This window comes from Mustela lutreola, chromosome 11 (genome assembly GCF_030435805.1).
Source record: "Mustela lutreola isolate mMusLut2 chromosome 11, mMusLut2.pri, whole genome shotgun sequence".
Taxonomy (NCBI): Eukaryota; Metazoa; Chordata; class Mammalia; order Carnivora; family Mustelidae; genus Mustela; species Mustela lutreola.
In genome coordinates this window covers 73,404,664-73,426,257 of record NC_081300.1, presented here as the reverse complement: position 1 = coordinate 73,426,257, position 21,594 = coordinate 73,404,664, and the positions used below count along the sequence as shown (strand labels likewise).

Here is a 21,594-nt window from a genome sequence, read left to right as displayed (position 1 = left end):
GAGGAGGATAGATAATGTGAAACTCTATGAATTGTGGACTGACCAACAGTGACAGAAAATAGGGCAGTGGTTGCCTGTGCACTGCGTGGGGCAGGAGGAGGGGAGAAAGGGTGATAAACAGGAACTTTTGGGAGGTGATGGATTGATGGATATGTTCATTGTCTTTATTAAGGTGATAGTTTCATGGGAACATGTATCAAAGTTTGTCAGATTATACCTTCTAAGGATGAGTCGTTTAGCTTTTGTCAATTACACATTAATGAAGCTATCTACACATACACACACACACATACACACACACACGCACACACACACTGTTGGGTACTCTCCAGAGTTACCGATTCAGCAGGTCTGGGGAAGGGCCTTGGAATCTGCATTCTTCCCAGGTTCCTGGGTGATGCTGCTGGTGCTGGTCCAGGAACCACCCCCCGCCCCCAAGGACCACTAACATGGAGCTGATTTTTGCAGTAGGAGTAAGAGGATGCAGCTGTTCCATCTTTAAATTCTGGGGGCTAATCCACTCTTCCTCCAACACCCCATTTTGCTGACAGGCGTCCACGGTATGGTTTTCTTCCAGACCCTATCTCCCCATGATTGGGGAACTGTTAGGACCCCAGACCTTGACTGTGACTGCCCCGGACGAGAGGCTATCCCGGCAGTGGGCTTTCCCATTTGTGTTCATGAACTTTGGCCAGATGTATCCATTTGAGTGTGCAAGAGGATTGTTTTTGAGGAGAAGAGCTCCAGCTTCTGGTCCTTGTGTGCTCTCCTCAGCCTGACTTTTTGTTAACAGTCTGCACACAGGAATGGGTCACAGTGGGAATCTGTGTCAGGCAGGCTTTTGAAGTAGATTTCTTTTTTTGTGTGTTTCTGGGGGGTGTTTTCTTTAGACCAGTTGATTTAGGGAAACTGGTAGGGTGTTCCTTTGTTCTCTCTCTGCTACCTGGCAGGTATCCAGGGAAACTTTCCTCAGTGTTCTAAGAACAAAAATAAAATCTGAAAGCTCACTGTTCTTTGATCCCAGCCTGGGCTAGTTTTCTGGGGCTGGGTGGTCCCAGTACTATCTCAGTAAGGGCATGTGGTGGTCAGGAAATACCCCCCAAGAATGGGAGTTGCCAAGTACAAGCTCTCCAAGTTGCCAGGTTGAGCACACAAATATACAGGATGCCCAGAACTTCATCTTGTAACTGACCGAATGTACAGCATGAGGACTATAGTTCATAACAGTGTTTATTGCGTACGTCGAATTTCCTAGGAGAGTGGATCTTTTTTTTTTTTTTTTTTTTTTTTTTAAAGATTTTATTTATTTATTTGACAGAGAGAAATCACAAGTAGGTAGAGAGGCAGGCAGAGAGAGAGAGGAGGAAGCAGGCTCCCTGCCGAGCAGAGAGCCCGATGCGGGACTCGATCCCAGGACCCTGAGATCATGACCTGAGCCGAAGGCAGCGGCTTAACCACTGAGCCACCCAGGCGCCAAGGAGAGTGGATCTTAATTGTTCTCGCCACACACAAAGATGGTAACTATGTGAAGTGATGGATGTCTTCACTAACTTCATTGTGGCAGTCATTTCAGAATGTGTACCTATACTAAATCATCTCATTGTACATCTAAAAATACACAATTTGTATCTGTCCATTATAACTCAGTAAAACTAAAAAAAAAAAATATCCTACAGGATGACCAGTTAAATTTGAATTTCAGACACACATAGAATATTTTTTTTAGTATAATTATGCCCCAAATTTTGCATGGGCAGGCCTGGAGGCTGCCTGGAGGAGGTGAGCTAGAGATTGAAGTTGGATGGGGCAATGAAGCCAGCATTCCTGCTCTATCAGATAGTACAGGGAAATATACAAAACAGTACCCATCGTTTATCAGAGATTCAAATTGAACTATATGTGCTGCATTTCTACTGGCAAATCTATAGCTCACTTCATCCCTGGCCGAGGCTTCCCCTCCTCCTAGCTGGTCCCACGGACTCAGATCAGTTCTGCTCTGACATAATCTGTCTTAAGGTCCTCCTTGCTCCCAAATTAAATGAGAGGAGGTCCATCAAATACTTGGAAACGCAGATTGTATTATCATATTATGATTTGGATTATTATTCGCTTTTACCTTTTATAGCAACATGGGACCAGTTGGGTGGGGTAAGGCTTCAGGGACCCATGAGGCCCCTAGTCCAGGCCCCTTGGCAGTCCACACCTTGTTTTAGTCTCGTTGACCTTATCTCTATCCTCTAGTTTATACCTTTAAAGTAACATTTATTTTGGGGGCACCCGTCTGGCTCCGTTGGTGGGGTTTTTGACTCGATATTGGGATCGTGAGTTTGAGTCCCATGTTGTGTGTAGAGATTACTTTAAAAAAAATATATAGTGTATGTACACAATATATATACATCAATATACTCTCTATATAAAATATATACTATATATATATAATAATGAGATGATAAATATCTTTGTGCATCCATCCTGGGCCTTTGTGCCAGTATTACTATTCCCTGCTTCCCAGGCCCCTGTCCAGGGAGAGACACACACAAACACACACTGCTCGTGTGTGCATGTGTATGTGTGTGTGTGTGTGTGTGTGTGTGTGATCCCGTTGATGACAATCTCTTATCATGTTTCACGCTGCCTGTTTGCTTATTGTCTGTCTCCCCACCATCCTAAGGTCCAAGAAGATGGAGGTCTTCTATGTTCACTTCACTGCTTATGTATTTTACAAGGCCTGGCACTGAGCTGGGCACACAGCAATAAATGTTTGTTGGGTGAATAAATGAACGAGCAGTCCCCCTCACAACTTAGCTAAAATCGTGTCTTTTCAATTTTTTAAATTTTGTGGCCGTGGTAGGCAGAACTATATTAATTGCAATTTAATTTATCCCACTGTATCTTCAAAGACGTTTCCTGGGGATTTGGGGATCTTGTGTCTCTCTTTGGATCCAATGCCTGTGTCCTGGGAGCTGGTTGGGTTGGAGAGAGGTGGTTTGCTGGGAATCCCAGAGAAGCCCGGAGAAAGGACTTTGAGAATTTGGGGCTCTTCTTCTTCAGCCGACCTGGCCTCTGGGGTCCTTGAACACGGGATTAGGAGCACCGTGGGGCTGGTGCAGTGGGTGGGTAAAGTCTACCTCAGCGTCCGTGGCTCTGATTCAGGGACGCTAACCAACAGCAGCTCATTGACATTGACTCATCAATGGATATTTATTGATCTCATGGTGTCCCAGGCACTAACAGAGAGATAACTCAGCTGGGTCTCTGTCGCGAAGGACTCAATGGCCACAGTAGCAGGTCATTTGAAGCCAGAATGACAGGTGCTTGAATTAGAGGTGTCAGTCGGCTGAGGTCAGGCTGGGAGGGGTAGAGGCATATCCAGGAGGGCTGCCTGGAGGAGGTGAGCATGAGCTGGTCTGGTGGTGCACTGAGTGAGGTCAACCAGGGGCAGTGAGGCCAGCATTCCTGGTCCTCATAGCACCTGATACAAAGAGGAAGGTGGAGTGTGACTGCAGAACCCAGAATGAGTCTCAGGGGACTGTCAGCTGGAGGAAGGCCTAGGCCAGAAACACTGAGCTCTGTGGGCTGGTTCCTGCCCCAGGTGGCCGCCTTCACTCACTGACTGTCATTCCCAGCTCCTGGTCCCTGCCCTGTGCCCTTGCTTCCTGCCACTTTCAGCTTTTAAATGGAACTCATCTGAGATCTGTCAGGGTACCAGGACATATTTGAAATCACAAAGCTTTCATATTATTTTCTTCTTCTCTATAATTTATTTTTCTGCAACCTAGCCTGATTTTTTTTAAAGTGCCCAGCAGCAGTGATAATAATAATCATCTTTGCCTCCCAGCAGTGTGCTTCTGGCTGTTACCTTCCAGGCTTTGGCCCAAGGCACATTTAATTTTTATGACTCAGTTGTCAACTGTGGAGGAATGGTCTCCAAATGGGAAGATGGGAGATCGTGTCCTCTTGCCAGGGGCTCTGCCCAGAGCCCTCCCTTCTTGAATCCTCCCAATGGTCTTTTGAGCAAAGGGATTATTATCACATCTGTCTTTCAGGAGCAGTAACCAGGCTCAGAGAGGTGAAGTTACTTGCCTCCCAGCACACAGCTTGGAAGTGGCAGGAGCAGGGCTGGACCTGACCCCGAATCTGGCACTATTGCCTGGCCCCCTCTGTCACCTTGATTCTGTGTTGTGGCTGAAGGCCACATGCTCTGGGATCCGACCCACCATGCCTTCTTTGGTCATTTATCCTCAGTGTTTGCACCTGGGGAATGGGTAGAGCCATATCCAGCTCCTCCATCTGCTCCTAGCAGTGGGGACAGTAGAGTTTCTGGCATGTAATGAATTTTCTCCTGCCCAGTTGGGTGGCTCCAAGGGCCTCTCTGAGCCTCAGCTTTCTCCTCTGTCAGTCGGAGAGACCCACGCCTACCTTATAGAGTAGAAGTACCCAGCACAGTGTAGCAGGTGCTCAAGCCATGTTTCCTCTTCTCCCTCCTTAAATGGGCTCCCGGTGCCCAGAGTGGGTTTGAATGGGTCAGATTGAGCATGCGGCAGAACGGCTCAGCTATGGGGAGATTCAGGCTCCGGGCCATCACCGGTCCTGTCCACCCCACATTCTCTATGAGGTTCACCCACCTCTGTGGGCACCGATGTTTCTTTTGCAAGAGAATCGAGTGCATGTTCAGTGTTTTCCTTCTAAGGGCCAGCTTCAGGGAGGACAGTGCTCCCATACCAGCTTCCCCTCGGCGGCTGGGGAGGCTTCCAGTAGCCCTGGGCTCCATCAGAGAGCAGCTCCCAGATGCACCCCGAGGCTCTCCACTGCCCTTCGCACAGCGAGACAGGCCAACTCGATCAATGCACACACTCCCGGGTGTCCTTCTGCTTGGAGACACTTCCTTTCCCCGCGCACCCCTCCCCCCGCCCCAGCACATTCTGTCTGCTTCATGCGCCACTACTTCCAGGAAGCCTCTGACCCTTCCCAGAGGCTCCCAGCCCCCTCCCCCCACCCCTGCCCTCATTCCAGCTGTCATTCAGTTTGCACATCTGTTCCCCTCGTAGGGGAGCCTCTTGAGGGCAGGGCCATGCCTGGTTCACCTTCCATGGAGTGCTGGACCTGCCCTTGGGCAGCAGGGGGGAAGGGTGTCTGGGAAAGCAGAACAGCTTGGGTAAAGGTACAGTGGGAAATACTCCGTGGTGCACAGGGGCCAGCATTTATTAGGCACCACTCTGTGCCAGACACTATGCTGTATGCTTTTACACATGACTCATTTACTCCTCACAGTGGCTCTGGGAGGAGGGTGGGCTACGATTTCCATTCTACAGGGGTGGAAACTGAGCCCCAGGACGAGGGCAGGAGATCTGGACAAAGTCACCATGTTGGGGAGCAGAGAGTCTGGGGGAATATCTGTCTTTGTCTGCCTCCAAATCCAAACCTGGCCTCTCTCTGCATTGTAGGATTCTCTTGGGTGCTCTAAGCACAGCCCAGTCTAATGTAGAGAGAGCATTCTGGATTTTTTTTTTTCCCCTCACTAAATTACCTGCAGTCTTTGGTTGACCTTGAGTCTTTGATTACCTCAGATAAACTCTGGGCACGGTGTGAGTTGGCTTTTCTCTTTTTTCATTATTTTATTTCACTTTTATTTATTTATTTTTTTTTGAGAGAGTGAGCACAAGCAGGGGGAGTGGCACACAGAGGGAGAGGGAGAAGCAGTCTCCCTGCTAAGCAGAGAGCCCAATGCGGGGCTAGATCCCAGGACTCCGGGATCATGACCTGAGCAGAAGGCTACACGCTAAACAGACTGAGCCACCCAGGTGCCCTAATTTTTTTTTTTTTTTTTGAATTGAGATGAGACATAAAGCGTATACAACACACTAATTTTTAGTCTCCAACTCAGTGATGATTATATTCTTATCCACACCTGCAGCCACACCCTAGATCAACACCTAGAACGTGCCTCATTCTGACAAAGACTCCCTCAAGTATCTTTGCCCGCAGGTGTGTCCCTCTCATTCTAGAGTCATCAACCTGACTTGTCTTACCGAAGGCTGGTTTGGCCCATGCTTGAACATTGCAGAGATGGGAGTCCCAGGGTACAGAGCCTTTGGTATCTGGCTTCTCTGGCTCAACCCGGGTCCGTGGGATTCGGGATTGCGGTCACACCCACGGGCAGCTCGTTCTTGTTTGCTGCCAAGTGATTCTCCAACATTGTGCCCTGGCCACACGGCCCTTTGTTTACTCCTTCTCCTGTGAGCAGACGCTTGGGCTGTGGCTTGACTTACTGCACTAGCTTCACTGATCTCTCCGTGCATGACTGGGATGCAAGGATGCAAGGAGGGCTTACATCCCAGCAGCGTGTTTGGTTCCCTGGAAATTCAAGGCACTGGAAACATCTTCCCTATCCTAATTGTTTGGATCAGAAACAGATACATTTGTCTCTCTGTATTTTCTATTGCAACAGAACCATAGGGAGTGGGTGGGGGGTGGGAGGGGAGGGAGAGGAAAAGAAACAGATTAAGCTTTAAGGAAAGTTTCTCCTTCTCTTTACATGAGCTAAGTGGCGGATGATGGAGTCCACCTGTAATTTAAAGTCAAATGCTCAGAGCTGACAGTGGGAGCCATAATAAATGTATTGCCACTGTCCTTTTGGTGTCCTTTCGCTGCTGCTTTGAAATCTCATAAATAACCGAGAACATGTTGGTAAGATGCCTTCCTTCCCTCCGTTTGCTGCAGTGGAGCAGCTGTGGTTGCTAGGTTGAGCTCCTGGTTGCTAGGGATTTTGTGGTCCTGTGGTGTCCCAGAAATATGATGGATCAGTGGAACATGCTTTTGCTATTAATTGAAATATTTTCACAGCGAATCTCTCAATGTCACTGCATGCTTTGATGCCGTCCCAATTGGTTGCGGATCTTTGCAAGACTTCTTTCCTAGTTAGAAGTGGCTTGAATGGAGGAGACAAGCGGCCTGGACTGAAAATCAGACAAGCCTGATTCTAGCTCTGCATCTTCTGATACTCATTTGCTGTGTGACCTTGGGCCAGTGTTCTCCCCTCTCTGGGCATTGGATTACACAAACTTCAAGGACCTGCCAGCTTTAACAGCCGACCGTTCCTCGCCCACATTCTGTAAAAGGACCAAGTGCAAATCAGTTCCTCATTATCTGCGGGTGGATTAGTGACAAAAGAATTCTTGTCCCCAGCTCACTTCCTCACAGCCCAGCAGGTTTCTGGGCTGAGTCTCCTTGGCCAGATGGTGTGTGCAGGAGTTTCAGACTAATTTTAATATTCAATCAAACATAATTGGGATCATAAATCTGAAAAAGAAAAAAACAACACCCTACAACCCATAAACATCTGATCATGTCACTTTCTCTTTCCTCCTGCTTAAAAATCTTGGGCAGTTTCCCATCACTTGTACTGGGGATAGCAAACGGTTTCCACTTCAGTTGCTGAGACAGATCTGTTGGTGTCGGCTGCAAGGAGTGGTGTCCTGAGAAGAATCGGGGACCCACTGGCTTGCTGCGGGCTCTTGATCGATTACTGATGTCTGCCACAGGTGCGGGAGTGCAGATGGGGGCCAGTTGGGGCTGGAATTTAAAGCCCATGCCCTTAATGTCATGGGTGAGAACTTCCCAACTGGCATCTACCAGCTTCTCGAGCTCTCTCTCTTCTCTGTCAGTCCCACCTCCAAAAATACCTCCTTCTGTGCCCGCACTCAGAGGCTCCCATGTTGTGTCCTGTCATTCCCTCTGCTTGTTGGGACTTACTGCATTAAATTGGTCAGTGATGCCTAGTCACCTTCCAAATTCAATCTCAGGTTTGTTTTGCCTTCTGTGACTATCTCTATGACGCTTTTGGGTGGGATTCATCAGCGCCTTCCTGCCTCAGAGATTCCATCGCTGCCCGGACCCCAGTTAGGTCTCCTTTCACTGCTCCCTTGAGAAGCCTTCCAAGTCAAGTCCTGGGCTCTCTTCGGCTTTGCATCCTCAGAGCCCAGTACCAAGCAGAACCCCAAACAACAAAACATCTCCCGAACGAACACATGGATGAATAAAAATGACAGTGCACTCCAAAGTCAGATAGAAGCAATTTCTAGAACTTTCTCTGCATTCGGAGCCCTGAGTGTCATTTTGGCACAGCCTAATTGTGGGTGATTTACTGTGCTAATAAAGCAATCACATGTTCCCCCAACTGCGAGCCCTGAGTTGGAGCTTCGCCTTTTCTCTACCCTCATGGCCTCTTCCTCTCTCCCTTCCTTCCTCAGCCTGAAGACAAGCAGAAGGCGGAGGCTGCCTTTGCCCAGCTCCGCTGCGCCATGGAGACGCTGGACATCTCGGAGGGTGAGCAGCGAGCCATTTGGCGGGTGTTGGCAGCCATCTACCACCTCGGCGCAGCGGGGGCCTGCAAAGGTACGTGCTTCCTGCCGAGCTCACCTGCGCCGCCAGCTGTCTGTGTTGGCAGGCGCCTGACAAGGCCCTTCACTCCATGAGGTGGGACAGGACCCATCTGTCATCTTTGTGTCTCTAGGACTGTACTCTGGGAGACTGTGGGACCAGGCACGGTGAGATGGAAATGGGGCTAGGTTTTCCAAGGAAACCTCGTAGACCAGCATTGTTCTTTCTAGAACTTTCTGTGGTGATGGAGATGTTCTCCAGCTGTGCAGTCCAGAACCAACCCTGAGCTGCCTGTGGCTATTGAGCCCCTGACATGCAGCTAATGCAACTGAGGGCTGGAATGTTTCATCGCATTACATTTTCATTAACATGAATTTAAATAGTCATATGTAACTAGCGGCCACTGCATTGAGCAAAGAAACTCTAGAACACCTGAGAGATAGCTGAGTCTAAGCAAGAAGGGTGCTGTGTTTCTACCTAGGCATTTTGGAGATGCTTCTCCACCTTATGTGCTGAAGCTCACCCAGCCATCCTTCTCCTCCTGAGTCTGCTCCCTGCCCTGAATCATCTATTTACTGATCATCCCTACTTCAGCTTGGTTTTCCAAGTTGTTCAGGTCTTTCCTCTTGCCCTCACCCCTCCCTAGCAGACCATTATTCACCTTGCCCTGTAGAGGATCTCTGTGACAGCATTTCTGTCCTTGTTTCTCTATTCTTACTCTTTGCCAGTCTTTTTTTTTTTTCTTCTTCTTCTTCTTCTTTTGCTTGGACAATTGCAGTAGTCTCATTGTTAATGTCTACTTTCCTCCCTCGGTCTATCTTCATTGTGATCTTTGGGTTCTTTTCTAAAAAACATAGGCCTATTTTCCATTCCCCTGTTTAGAATCCTCCCGAGGCTCTCCCTTGCCTGCTAACTCAGGTAAAATTCCTTGACCTGGCATTCAAGGCTCCTCACTTCCCTTACCAATTTATCTGGTGTCTTTCAGCACTGTAAAGGGTCCTGGGGAGACAGTGAGGATCAAGAGCAGTGTTGTTCTTGCCTTCATGAGAGTCATGGTGACTTGTATTGTGATTGTGTTTTTGTCTAGCTCTTTCTAGTAGGGAGTGACTTCCCTGGGGCCCAGAGTTGGGATTTACTTGTTGAATGAAAGCATGTGAATTGAGGTCTGTCCTCTGGGGCTGTGTGCTGACTCTGGCTGACATTCTGGGTCATTTATCTGTGGGCAACAGACTTCTGGAATAGGCTGGCACATCATTCTAGCCATCCCCACCCTCCTGAGACTTGGGCTTCATTCTTTTGATTCTCATACATGTGAGCTGCATATACTGGTCCACCGATTTGATTTTGGAAATTTCTAGAAGTTAAGCTGAGTCAGAAATAAGTAAGGTAGGGATCGTCCCAGTGGCCCAAACCAGGGACATACATGCTTGACGCAAAGGTGAAAAATCAAATGCCACCTGCCTTTCCAAAAATGAGTTGTGGGCCACGCTCAACACATTGGGTGCTGGGGCATCACTACGATTTTGCTCATGGGACTCTAGTGTCTCACTCTCAGCTCCCTTGTCACCAAGACCAATGTGAGTCAGACACACCATGGTGTGAGAACATGGCTGCATCTCCAACCTGAGCTGCCTTTCTTTCCCTGCAGAGCTCTTAATGATCTAGTAAAATCTCTACCCCTGTAATTGGCTTTGTCTCCAGGAAGGGTCGGCCAACTATGGTTTATGGGGCTAAATCTAGTCCACTGTCTGCTTTTGGATAGCCATAATCTAAAAGTAGTTATTTCAATTAGATGAGTATCTATCTATTTACCTATCTTTCTATCTGTAATAGTTGGGGATGTGTGAAAATTTTATGTTATTCAGATTATAGGATCCATAAATTAAAGTTTCATCAGAACACGGTCATACCCCTTCATCTACATGTCTATGGCTATGTTCTTGCCACAATGGAAAAGTTGAGGATTTGAGAGAAGGATGGTGTTGCCTGCAAAGCTCAGATAATTACTATTATATAGCCCTTTACAGAAGAAGCTGGCCAATCCCTATCCTACACCATCCCCATGGAAGATCACAGCTACTGGGGAGCTTCATGCCTCCAAAGTGCCCATCTCCCTTGGACCCAACCATGGCAGAGAGAGGATATTAGGAATCTGGCCCTACCTCTGACTTGATGTGTGGCCTTAATCAAGTCACCTCTGTCTCTGGTCATAGTTTTATCAGATGTGACATTCTGCCATTGAGCCAGATTCGAGGTTCTTAATCTGGCGAATTTGTTTTCTGACAGTCCTGGGGCTGGAAGTTCCAGGTCAAGCTGCCAGCAGGTTGGTTTCTCCTGAGGCCTCTGTCCTGAGCTGCAGAGGTCACCCTCCCGCAGTGACTGGCCCTCCACTCGCGTTGGCACCTCTGCCCCGATCTCCTCTTCTGATTAGGACACCGGTCGCATTGGATTAGGGCTCACGCCAGGGACCTCATTTTACCTTAATTATCATGTTAAAGCCTCAATCAATGAATACAGTCACAATTTGAAGTCCTAGGCCTTAGTATTTTAACATATGGATTTGGGGAGGACATAATTCAGCTCATAACACATCCCCATCCCCAAAAAGGGCCAACATCCACTTTGTGCCCAGACCCAGCAGAGGGAGGGATATGAGGAGCTGTGACAAAGGGGTGCCTTCTTGTGAATTTATCATCTTATTAGCAGACATGAGGCTTTCTAACCGGGACCATCAGCTAGCTTTGTGCATTGACTGAGTAGAGGGTGGGAATGCAGAGATCAGAGCAGGAAAGCCCTGAAGGTTCAGAGTCGGGACATCCGTGGGCTCGGGATGAGTTGAAGGAAGCAATCCTATTTTACAGAAGGGAAAGCTGAGGCTCTTGGTGCAATGAACTGGGATTGAATATCAGAATAGTCTGAGCTTCGGTGGAACCCTCTTTCAATGCGCACAGAATGCAGCTGGTGGGAAGATCAAATGGAATATGGGAGAGGAGGCTGACCTGGACTGGGTCCTCTTAAGCAGACCCCGAGACAAAGATGTGGGTGCACATGTCCTTCTGGGAGGGTATCAGCAGTACGGGAGGGAGTCAGGGAAGGGAAGGCAGGAGATACTTTAGTGAGTGCATCACCCTTGGGTAGTCAGAATCCAGTTCCACTGGGGACCTCGGGGTGACTCTGAGAAACATGGTTCCCAGTTGCATTACCCAGGAGACAAGGGAGCCGGGATATTTACCCACCACTTCTTGCTTCTCTGGTTGAAGATTTCTTCTTGGAGACATTAACACCCGCACTTCCTATCTGTCCCACGCTCGAGCTGAGTGCGTGCCTGTAGACAGAAACAGCAGAGAGGCATGGAGAAGGATCCACAGTGCCAGACCAGGGACATCTACAGGATGGCAGCTCTGGGATGGACCAGGCAAGGGATGCTGGCTTGGTCATCAGTAGCGGCTGGTTCAAGGCTATCCTTCCGTAGAAGATGAGTCTAGGATTTTGTTATTCATGCCAGTGTAGGTGGCTCTCCTCAGGTGGCCCAGTGGGTTGCCTTTTTGATGCACTGAGCTGACACAGAATACCCCCCTCCCCCACCCCAGCACTTGGCAAGGCCTGCAGATGGGTGGGACCCGCCTTCCGGTTTCCCCTGTCAATCTCCAATGCCACAAAGCAGAGGCTAACAGAGTCCCCTGGCCCACTGACCGGTCACAAGAGGAATTTGTCCATAGGGTTTCTCCCCTTGGGGCATGTGGGACGCCCCCTCTGATGTGGGCTCAGGGACCTGGCCCATACCTGGAGCTGTCTGTAACGATAAAAAGGGAAAGTCACACATATAAATATTTTATTAATACATGATTATGGCAATAATTTCTTCCAGCCTCCCCCCACCCCTCCCCACCTTATAAATTATTTTAAGAGGAGCTGCCATCAGTCTGCCTGGGAGGGCTGCCCGATGATTTACTTACTATATATTCTGTTCGGAAGATTTCATAATAGGTTGCTCTAAAATCAGCTATTAAGAATTTCAAAGTCATATATAAATGTCTTTGCTTTGTGTCATAACAGATCATTTTGAAATATATTAAGAATCATTTCCATTAATCAGGGTTTTTTTTTTTTTTTTTCCACTAAAATGATGATCTCCTCCCAGGGCGCCTGGCTTCCTTATTTTGAGAGCCCTGATCTTATTTTTTAAAAACCGGTATCAGTCCCTGTGGGGACATTTTAGGGCTCATAACCGGACTTGGGGTTTTTGAACTGTTAGGGCAATGACAACAGCCACCACGAATATCAGTTTAGTGTTTGGCCGTTTCAGAAGCACGGCTACCTCGATCGTGCCTCTTGATTAGACCCTATTCATGCGGAAATCTGGTGAGGACCAACAGCGCCGCTGGCAGGAGTCAGAATCAGCCTGCTGGGTGCTCCCCAAGCCTCAGTTTTCGCTCTGTAAAATGGAGTCAATAGCGGCCCCCGGCTCACGGGCTCATTGTCAGGATTGAGTTGGTGCCCAAAAGTGTGGGCACAGGACTTGGCTCGTGAAGTGTGGGCCTAGAAGTGTTCATCGTCATGCCTCTCCCTCTAATGGAGTAAAGAACAGAGACTCAGACAAAGAGTTTTTCTCAGAGAAGAACTCTTTTTTCTCAGAGAAAGAGACATTGCACAGTGAGTATGTTCCAGGGCAAGGCTTGGAGGCTCAGCCGGCCGGTCTCCTGCAAATCTCCCTCTGCCTTCCTCACCTTTGCAATGGGCTGTGAGGGTCATCTGCTAATGCAGAACCGATTTGTTTTTTCTAGGCTCTGGGCTGAGAGCTTCTAGACAGGGTCACTGCCACCTTAGAATAACAGCCTGGGAAGAGAGAGGTCCATTACGATACCCATCTTACAGATGGGGAAACTGAGGCTGGCTAGAGCTTTGTCCCGATCCCCCCGTGTACACCACTAAAGTCAGAGGTGGCATTTGGACCCAGGTCTGTCCAAGCTCTGGGCCCAAACTCGGGGACCACATGTCCTGCCTCTCCTGCCCCGTGCACTGCTGTCTCTGTCACAGGCTCCCAGAGGGCTGATGGGGTCACTTTCTCAGCAAGACTCTCTGAATTGCTTCTGACACCAAATGTGTGGGGTTTTCCTTAGGCCAGCTGATACTCTGATTCTCCAGACATCAATGGGGTGTCCTACGATTCAATCGAATTCAATGCAGATGCTGGAGTCTGTGCAGACCCCATAGGTTAAGGGCTTAGTCCCATAGGCCTGCCTGACCTCAGACCCGGACCATATATTTGGGCCATCTGTACTTCTGACCGACCTGCTATAAAGTTGGGGACCTCCCACCACCCCCTCAGATTTAATAATTTGCCAGAGAAGCTCACAGAGCCCTGGAAGGCCCTTTACTTACACGTATCTCTTTATTATAAAGGATACAAAGCAGGAACAGCCAAATGGGCAAGGCATGGGGGAGGGGCTCCCCTCCCCTACACGCTTTCCCCCACCCCCAGCTCCTCAATGTGTTAGTTTAGGGGTTTTACGGCGGTTTTATTATTTAGGCATGATTGATGAAGTCTTTGGCTACTGATGATTGATTACTCAGCCTCTAGCCCCTCTCCCCTCCTCGGAGGTCCAGGGTCAAGGCTTAAAGTTCTAAATTTCTAATCATGCCTTGGTCTTCCTGATGACCAGCTCTTGTCCTGAAGCTATGGAGAACCCCCCCCCACCCCCACCCCAACCAAACCCCAGCCATTCATTAGTGTGCAAAAGACCCTTCTCCCTTCAGAGATGCCAAGGGTCTTAGGAGTCGTGTGCCAGTGACTGGGGACAAAGACCAAAGGTGTATTTATCCCAGGGGCCAAGCCCGTGCTACAGCCCCCAGACCTGGTGGCCGCATGAAAGGTCACTGAGCACGTGTGGATGGTCTCAGGCTGACGGGGCCCCAGGCCCTCAGATCACCGTGGGGTCCCAGTGTGCTCATGGCTTCTGGTTTGTTTGAGCCTTCAGCACCTACATCACACACGCCTGGCATCACCCTCGGGGCTGCCCTGAGCCTCCTCCTTTGTGGGGAGGATCATATCCTGTTCTTCCTGAAGTCGCCTCAGGCCCCCTCGGGCCCCCTGATCTCCTGCAGAGCTCTCCCATCATGCCTCTCCCCCACCCCCTTCGTGGTCCTGTTGGCCTCTGCCGTGGCCTTTATCCCAAGGGGCTGGCTGCCTAGGGGGTTGTGGAGGGGAGCTGGGGACTCCCCTGTCATCAGCTATGCCCTGGACAGCCTGGAAGTCAGAGGCTTGCCTTCCCCCAGGATGTGGAGGGGAAAGGACACGGGAGTTTTGCCATCAGCCAGTTCTGATTTGGATTTCAGCTTAGCCTTTTATCAGTGAGGTGTGACCTTGGCCAAGTTATGGAACCTGCCTAAGCCTCAGAGGAGGGAGGAGGAGGGGAGGGGAGGAGGGGGAAAGGATGGTCTAGAGCTGTCTGGGGGCTCCCTCGAGGTGGCAGTGCTAATAATGGCCTGACTCTGGGCCACCTCCCATGGACAGGCAAGGTAGCTCCTGGCTTGCTTGGTTCATTATCAAGTGACTTCTTTGCAGAGGTCAGCCCCAGCTGGCTGTTGGGTCTTAGGAGATGCATCTTCTGGGGGAAGAGGGACTGCGGATCTCCCCCGCTCTGCACAGCATCTCTGCCTCCCTTCTGTCTCTCAGACTTGCTGTCCCAGAATGGTCCCTTGGGTAGGCAGCGGGAGGACGCTTGGGGGCTGGCTCCACCTGGCAGGCAGAAAACCGTGGGTGATTCGACATCATGGTTGGTTTGCCGTTAACCGAGGCTCTCGGCCTGGGCCATCCCTCAGGAGCCATCAGGAAACCATTCATCCAACCTCCTGTTTCTTTCCTTTGGCAAAAAGTAGCCCATACAACAATTAGCCAGTGCCTGTGGGCTTCGTGTGGCAGCAAATGGATGCTCTCTGGAGCTCACTTGATAAGGACAGAGAGAGGGGAAAGGGAGAAGCAGGGCCCTGGCTTTGAATCCAGGCCTCCCCACCTCCTGGCTATGGGATTTAACTTGTGCAGAGTGATATCCCCTCTCTGGTCTCAGCTTCTGGGTCTGTGGGTGTGTGGCACATGGGAAGCATTCAGCGAGCTGGGACTTCCTTCTCTGTGCTAAGTATCTTGGTTGCTCGGCGGTCTCCGCTGGCATTAAAGCTGGCCCTCAAGGTGGGCTGGGTGGTAGGTGAGAGCCCCTTTGGTGGATGAAGGACACGAGCCTTTAAGAGGATGCTCCTCGCCAAGGGTGTGCAATGAGCCATCTGGGCTAATGAACAGCATGTTCTGAACCAGAATCCAGGTGTGGACTCACAGTCCAGTGCTCTCTCCATGGCTCAGCAGAAGTTCCTGAGGGCCAAGGGCAGTGCAAGGGCAGTGCTCAGAGCAGGTGGGCTCACATCAAAGCAAGGACTCCATCTCTTGCTCTATTGGGGGCTGGCCAGGTTACTGTGCTGTGTAACAAGTCAGCCCCAAGCCCCATGCCTTATGCACAAGCACTTCACTATCTCCCGAGGCTCTGGTGGGTCTGCCATTTGGAAGGGTTCAGCTGGTGGCTCTGGCTTGAGGTCAGTCCTGAGGCTGCCATCTCATGGTGGCTGGCAGGGAAGGAGCAGGGGCTTGGAGGAGGTGGGGACTAGCTAGGCATCTCCCTCTCCTGTGCGAGTTTCCAGTCTTCCCACATAGGCTCGTTTGGGCTTCCTCTTGGCACAGCGACTTCAAGTGCAAGTTCCTAGCGAGCAGCCTGGAAGCTGTATCCCCTTTTCCAAGCTGGCCTCAGATATTATGCAGTGTCCCTTCTGCCATGTTCTATGAGTGATAAGCCTTTGACAGCTTCAAGGGCCAGGGGAGCCAGGCGCCACCCTGGGAGATGGGCAGCCGCAAGTTTCTAGAATGTGTAGGCAGGGAGATAGGGTTGCGGTCAGTGTGCCACAGTGGCTTTGAGCAAGTCACTAGCTTTCTGAGGCTCAGTTTTCTGACCTGTACAATGGGACTGAAAAGAGCATTGACCTCACAGGTCCACCATATAGATGGATGGAGATGCTGTATGTCCAGGGCTGAGCCCAGTGCCGGGAATGTGGTAAGTTCTGGCTGTTGGGAGTTAGGATATCATAGAGCCTGTAGAATCCCACAGCTCAAGGCTTCCTAGCTCCCTGCTGAGGTGGCAAGAAGACACTTCTGTTCCCTACTTTAATTACGTTCACCTCTCTCCTAAGAGCTCCTCCTCAGCTCCATCTAATTGCTATTCATGTCTCTGTCCAGTCTCCACTCCCTGTTCCTGCATCTGGAAAGTTACCCCGTTAAGCAAGATCAAGCTTGGAGAGCTCAGAATGGAGGCTAAAGGTGTGGGTCCTGGGACCAGGCTGATCCGTGTTCAATCCATTTTCCTGCGTGATCTCGGCCATTCCCTTGACCTCTGAGACTCAGTGTCCTCATCTGTAAATTGGGAATAATAATAGTGCTTTCCTCCTAGGGTTCTTATGAGGCTCCCATCACTTAATCTGAATACGTGAAACTCAATCATCATGGTTATTAATGCTAGTATGATTATTAATGGAGAGTCTGTTCACTCCCAGATGAGGAGGAGTTGGTGGGTTCCCCAGCAAATCTGGAGTTCGCAAGGCTGATGCGGACTCTCCTTTCAGTATTGCTGTGGTCCCGTCGCCATAAGAGATGATGAGCCCTCTCCCTAGAAAGCCCAAGACTGTCACTCCGCCTGCTGTCCCTCATTACTTCACAAAAGCGACAATCATGTTCAGAATCCCCAGTCGCTCCAGGATGAGTGATGCCTGCCTGGACGGCCCCATTGCTTTGCTTTCCTTTTCCTCTGAAGGCCAATGGGAGGTTTAATTTATTATTTTTTCACTAAATTTGCCAGTCCACTTGCTGCTGACCCTTCTGCCTAATATATGACACTGCCAAGCTAATATATAACCTGAGGAGGGGTGTCGTAATAAGATGATGAAGGGAGGTTGCCAATCAGATGGCAGGTTCCCTGCCTGCTCTAATAAAGATGTCAGCCCCGGAATGAATGGGGTCATAACTCGGGGAGCCCTGGCCGGGGTGGGGGAGACACAGGAAAGAGAGACAATAGTAGTCATGATGGAGGGCCCCACTCCCCCGCCTTCTGCTGGGACACTCTGATATCCAGCAGCCAGAGCCGTGCATCCAAGGATAGGAGGAGGGGGTCAGAGGCTCACCACGCTAGCACCAGACCCCGCTTGCAGAAGGCCGGTGGGAGTCAATACACGATCCCATCAACCCAAAGCACTTTACTGGTTTGGGTTTATAAACCATCAAGAACATCCCACCATAAAGTTGTCTTCCTATGAGAAGTGGAAACCATGCCAAAGAACAGAGAGGAGAAAGGGTCCCTCTGCCCTTAAAGGGATCATTTGTCATGGTGCAAAGGGGATGTTAATTACAATGGATGTACCTAGACAGACCTGGCGTTATTAGTTCAAGGCCAGAGTTTCCATTCGGACTCATGAGTGCCGTTGTGCCTGCTCTGGGCTGTGACAAAGGTATAATGCCATGTCCCACTGCGATGGTGTCATATAGGGCAGTTCGCTGCCCTCACAGGCCAAGGTCTCTTTCTGTTTGTTTCTTCTCTGGAACTTTTTGATTCAAAGTTACGGCAGACTCACGGGAGGTTGGGGCAGGAACATGCAGTCCCGTGGGTCTCCTCCGACCACAGCCCAGTCTGCAGTGGTGGGAACCGGCATCTGGGTCATCGGGAAGTCCTTGCTTCTCTTTGTTGACTGCAGAGACCTGCCCGTTATGGGGAGGGAGTTCTCCATAGGTGTAGCTGCCCTCCTATGGGCCGTTCAGGTAGCTTTCTCAGTGTTGGAGTTCTAGACAGCACCGCACTGGACATGGTCATAGGCAGAGCTGGTGCCTGGGAGCGAGCATTTTGGAAGCATGGTCTCCTGGACACAGAATTGCCAGATGGAAGGGTGTGTTCAAGGCTTGACTTTTGGATGCACTCGGCCCAGTTCACATCCCCTGGATGCTACCCAGGTTGGCTCATGGAACCCTCTCGAGCCTGTGGCATAGGCACTTCTGTTTTCCTTTCCATTTGTAGGTGGGGAAGTCAAGGCTCTGAGAGGTGAAGTCACTAGCTCAGGGTCACACAGCTCTAAGTTGCACAAAGCCGGACCTTCTGTCTGCTGGGCCCTGTGTCCCTTGAGGGCAGCGGAAGGCTTGACATTTCTCAAAGGACCTACTGACTCCACTCTGGGGACACTTCCTCTGTCCACCACTCTTGTCCCCTCTCTGCTCGTGAATACTCACTTCTGTTTCCGCAGATGAAGTACATCAGGCTCCGGGCAGCACCAGCCAGGACCCCCCATCTGCAGTTCCTGCACCCTGCCCTGGCTCCCCGCCCCTGGCGGTGGCTTCTCTCTGCCTGGGCCACAGCTCCCCTGCCTCCTGCTCCTAAGGAGACAAGCTGCACACCTGAGCTCAGTGTCCATGCACTCCCTCTGTATTTTCCCCGGGAGCACTGATTCTGGTTGGCATCTGGGCCCCAGGTGGCAGGAGACCAGGGCTGTTCATTTCTTCAGGATCTGGGCAAAGGGACATTAAGTCACTGAGTCAGGAGGAGCAGGACAGCTGCAGTCTGGACCCTTATGTTTCCTCCCTGCAGAGGGCCTCAGATGGTAAGCTCGGCCACTCATAGCCTGGGTCCACCCTGACAGTAGCCAGGGAGGGCGTCCCACCTGCCTGATCTGTGAACACCCCGTGAGGACAGAGACCCAGCTGCCTAGACGGGGCTCCAATTGTGTCAGCCCCTTTTGGGTCAGGCAGGGATGGAGGATCAGAGAGGGATAGGGCCTTGCGCAAGGTCACACAGTGAGGTTGTGGGAGAGACAGGTCCCAAATCCCAGTGTCTGGGTTCCTGGGTCATTTCTGAGTTCCTTTCGCTCAGCCCTTCCTCCTCTCCTCCTTCCATCTTCCTCCTCTTCTCCTCCTTTCCTGTCTTCTCCTCAACGCCTTGGCTGCCCTGCGACACCACCCTCATGTTCCAAGACAAAATTTTAGTCTGATTGAGGGAGACGGACCCAGACAAGTGCACAGAAGATACTCAGAGAACACGGTGGGCAGGAAACACTAAGTTCAAAGTGGATAGCCCCATCCAAAGGGTCCACTCTCCTAGGGGACCTTGAGCTAAATCTCCAAAACTGAGAAGAAAGTAGGGAGGGTGCTCCAGACAGAAGAATGTCACCCAGTCAAGGTGCAGTGGCTCAAGCAAAGCCTGGGACCTCTGTGTTCCCACCTGCAAGGTACCAACCAAAGGGGTGAAGCTGGGTTGACATAGGGCTCTGATTAAGAGGCTACTGGGCCCTACAACCTAGAACTTGCACTGATCTGCCCTTGGACCTAGCATCCCCCAGGCTTGTCCCCGCCCTGGGCCAGTCCCGCCTGCCCGCCTGCCTTTGTGCAGGCACAGACCCTCCTTTTCAGCCTCGCCCCTGCTGGTGCCTTGGCTCCTTGCCTGACAGCTGGTGCAGCCGGGCCTATTCTGGGCCACAGGCGAGGATTTATTCCACGTTTTTTGGAGCATATTGAATTCATTCATTAAGCTGAAATGGCTGCTCAGGGATGTAAACAATTATAGTTTTAAAAAGCCCAGCAAAACCCTGAAGTGGCCACGGCTACAAGGCTCTGCTCGCTGGTGGCCCCATGCCTGGGGTGGCCAGAGTGGGGAGGCTGGAACACCTGGACAACCAGGTTTCACAGAGGCCGAGCCACTCGCCTGCGGATGGCCCTGCCAACGCCTGTCTCCCCCCCCCCCCCCCCCCCCCCCCCCCCCCGGCGCCACCCTTCTTAGCCTCTGTTTCCCGTAAATAATAACAGGGCAGCTGATGCTTATCTCTGGCTTAGGATGTCCGAGGCACGACTGTAAGAGCTTTGGCCATCTCAGCCATTTCATGGAGTGCGTGCTATTGCCCCATTTTACAGATTCAGAAACTGAGGCTCAGAGAGGGGAAGGACTTGCTTCAGGGGTTAGACCAGATGCTCTCTGGGCTCTCTTTAAGCCTTGATCACCGGAGAACCTACTAACCTGTTGTTGGGGCGGAGCTGGGGGTGGGGCGTGGGAAGTGGGGGTTGGGGCTGGGACTGGGGCGGGGTTGGGGTGGAGGGGGGGGGAGAAGATCGCTATGGCTCCATTGCGCATGCCCAGACTCACCATTCCTGTAAGGTGTGCATCAATAGCGCGGATACAGTCGTGACCACCCTACGGACTTGTTCACTATAGCTCTTTATTGAGAATCCGCTCTCTGCCGGACATGATTTATGTGCTGGTTATTCCATTAGATCTTTATAGCTCTGTATGGGAGGTTATACCCATTTTATGGATGAGTCCCTGGAGGCTTGGAGAAGTCAAGTAAGTTATCTAAGGTGGTGGATTTGGGGAGGGGAGCAACCCAGTTTGGGGCCGAGGAGTTCCATTCTTAAAGCCTTCCTTACATTCTTTAGGCCACGTGATGTGGAGTAGTCTGTGGCATCATCAATAAATGCAGATTGTAAGGAGAGCTCTTCATGTGGCTGGGGCATTGGTGAGATCATGTGCTTACTCAGCACCGGGCTGGACATGGGGTGAGCACTGGGGAAGCACCAGCTGTTCTTGGGCTTTCCTGGGGCCCCAGGAAGCAGCTCCAGAGGGGACAGTGTGATAGGTGGAGTGACCCGTTCTTCCTGTCTTGCTGAGGGACACTTGACTGTAGAGAAAGCATTTGGCTGGGTCCTGGCTTCTGTCTCACTGGCTGTGTGGCTCAGGCAGGCACTCAGGCACATGCTGCTGGCCCCATCCCTGGGCCTTTGCTCCTAGCATTCTCCAGAGTAATTGACCTGTCATGCCTTCCCCCTACCCTGCTCAGATCACCGGTGTTGGGGACATTCTCAGCCAGCTTCACTTCTAGTGTCTCATTTTATCCTTCAAACAACCCTCTGGGAGAGGAGTCATCCATTTCACAGATGTGGAAACTGATGCTCGGAGAGAGAGGACATGTTGTACTCAAAATCTCACAGCCAGTCTGAATCTGTCTTTGGATGTCCAGCCTCCTGCTCCTTTCCATGGTTCCCACCACTCCAAAGATGCCATGTCTGTTTTTTCCCTCCATCCTCTTGATCATACTAGCTCAGGAGACTCCTACCCATGCCCTCTTCTCTTGTAAATTCCCCATACCCACTGGCAT

The 21,594-nt window shown here is 50.7% G+C and overlaps 1 protein-coding gene across 1 annotated transcript in view; it reads left to right on the top strand.

Annotated features, from left to right (window-relative positions):
* Nucleotides 1–21,594, top strand: part of MYO18B (myosin XVIIIB) — a 250,714-nt gene that overhangs the window by 30,198 nt on the left and 198,922 nt on the right. Inside the window, exon 12 of the mRNA XM_059139951.1 lies at nt 8,250–8,394. Coding sequence (XP_058995934.1) covers nt 8,250–8,394 — 145 coding nt within the window. The remainder of the gene's footprint in view (nt 1–8,249; nt 8,395–21,594) is intronic.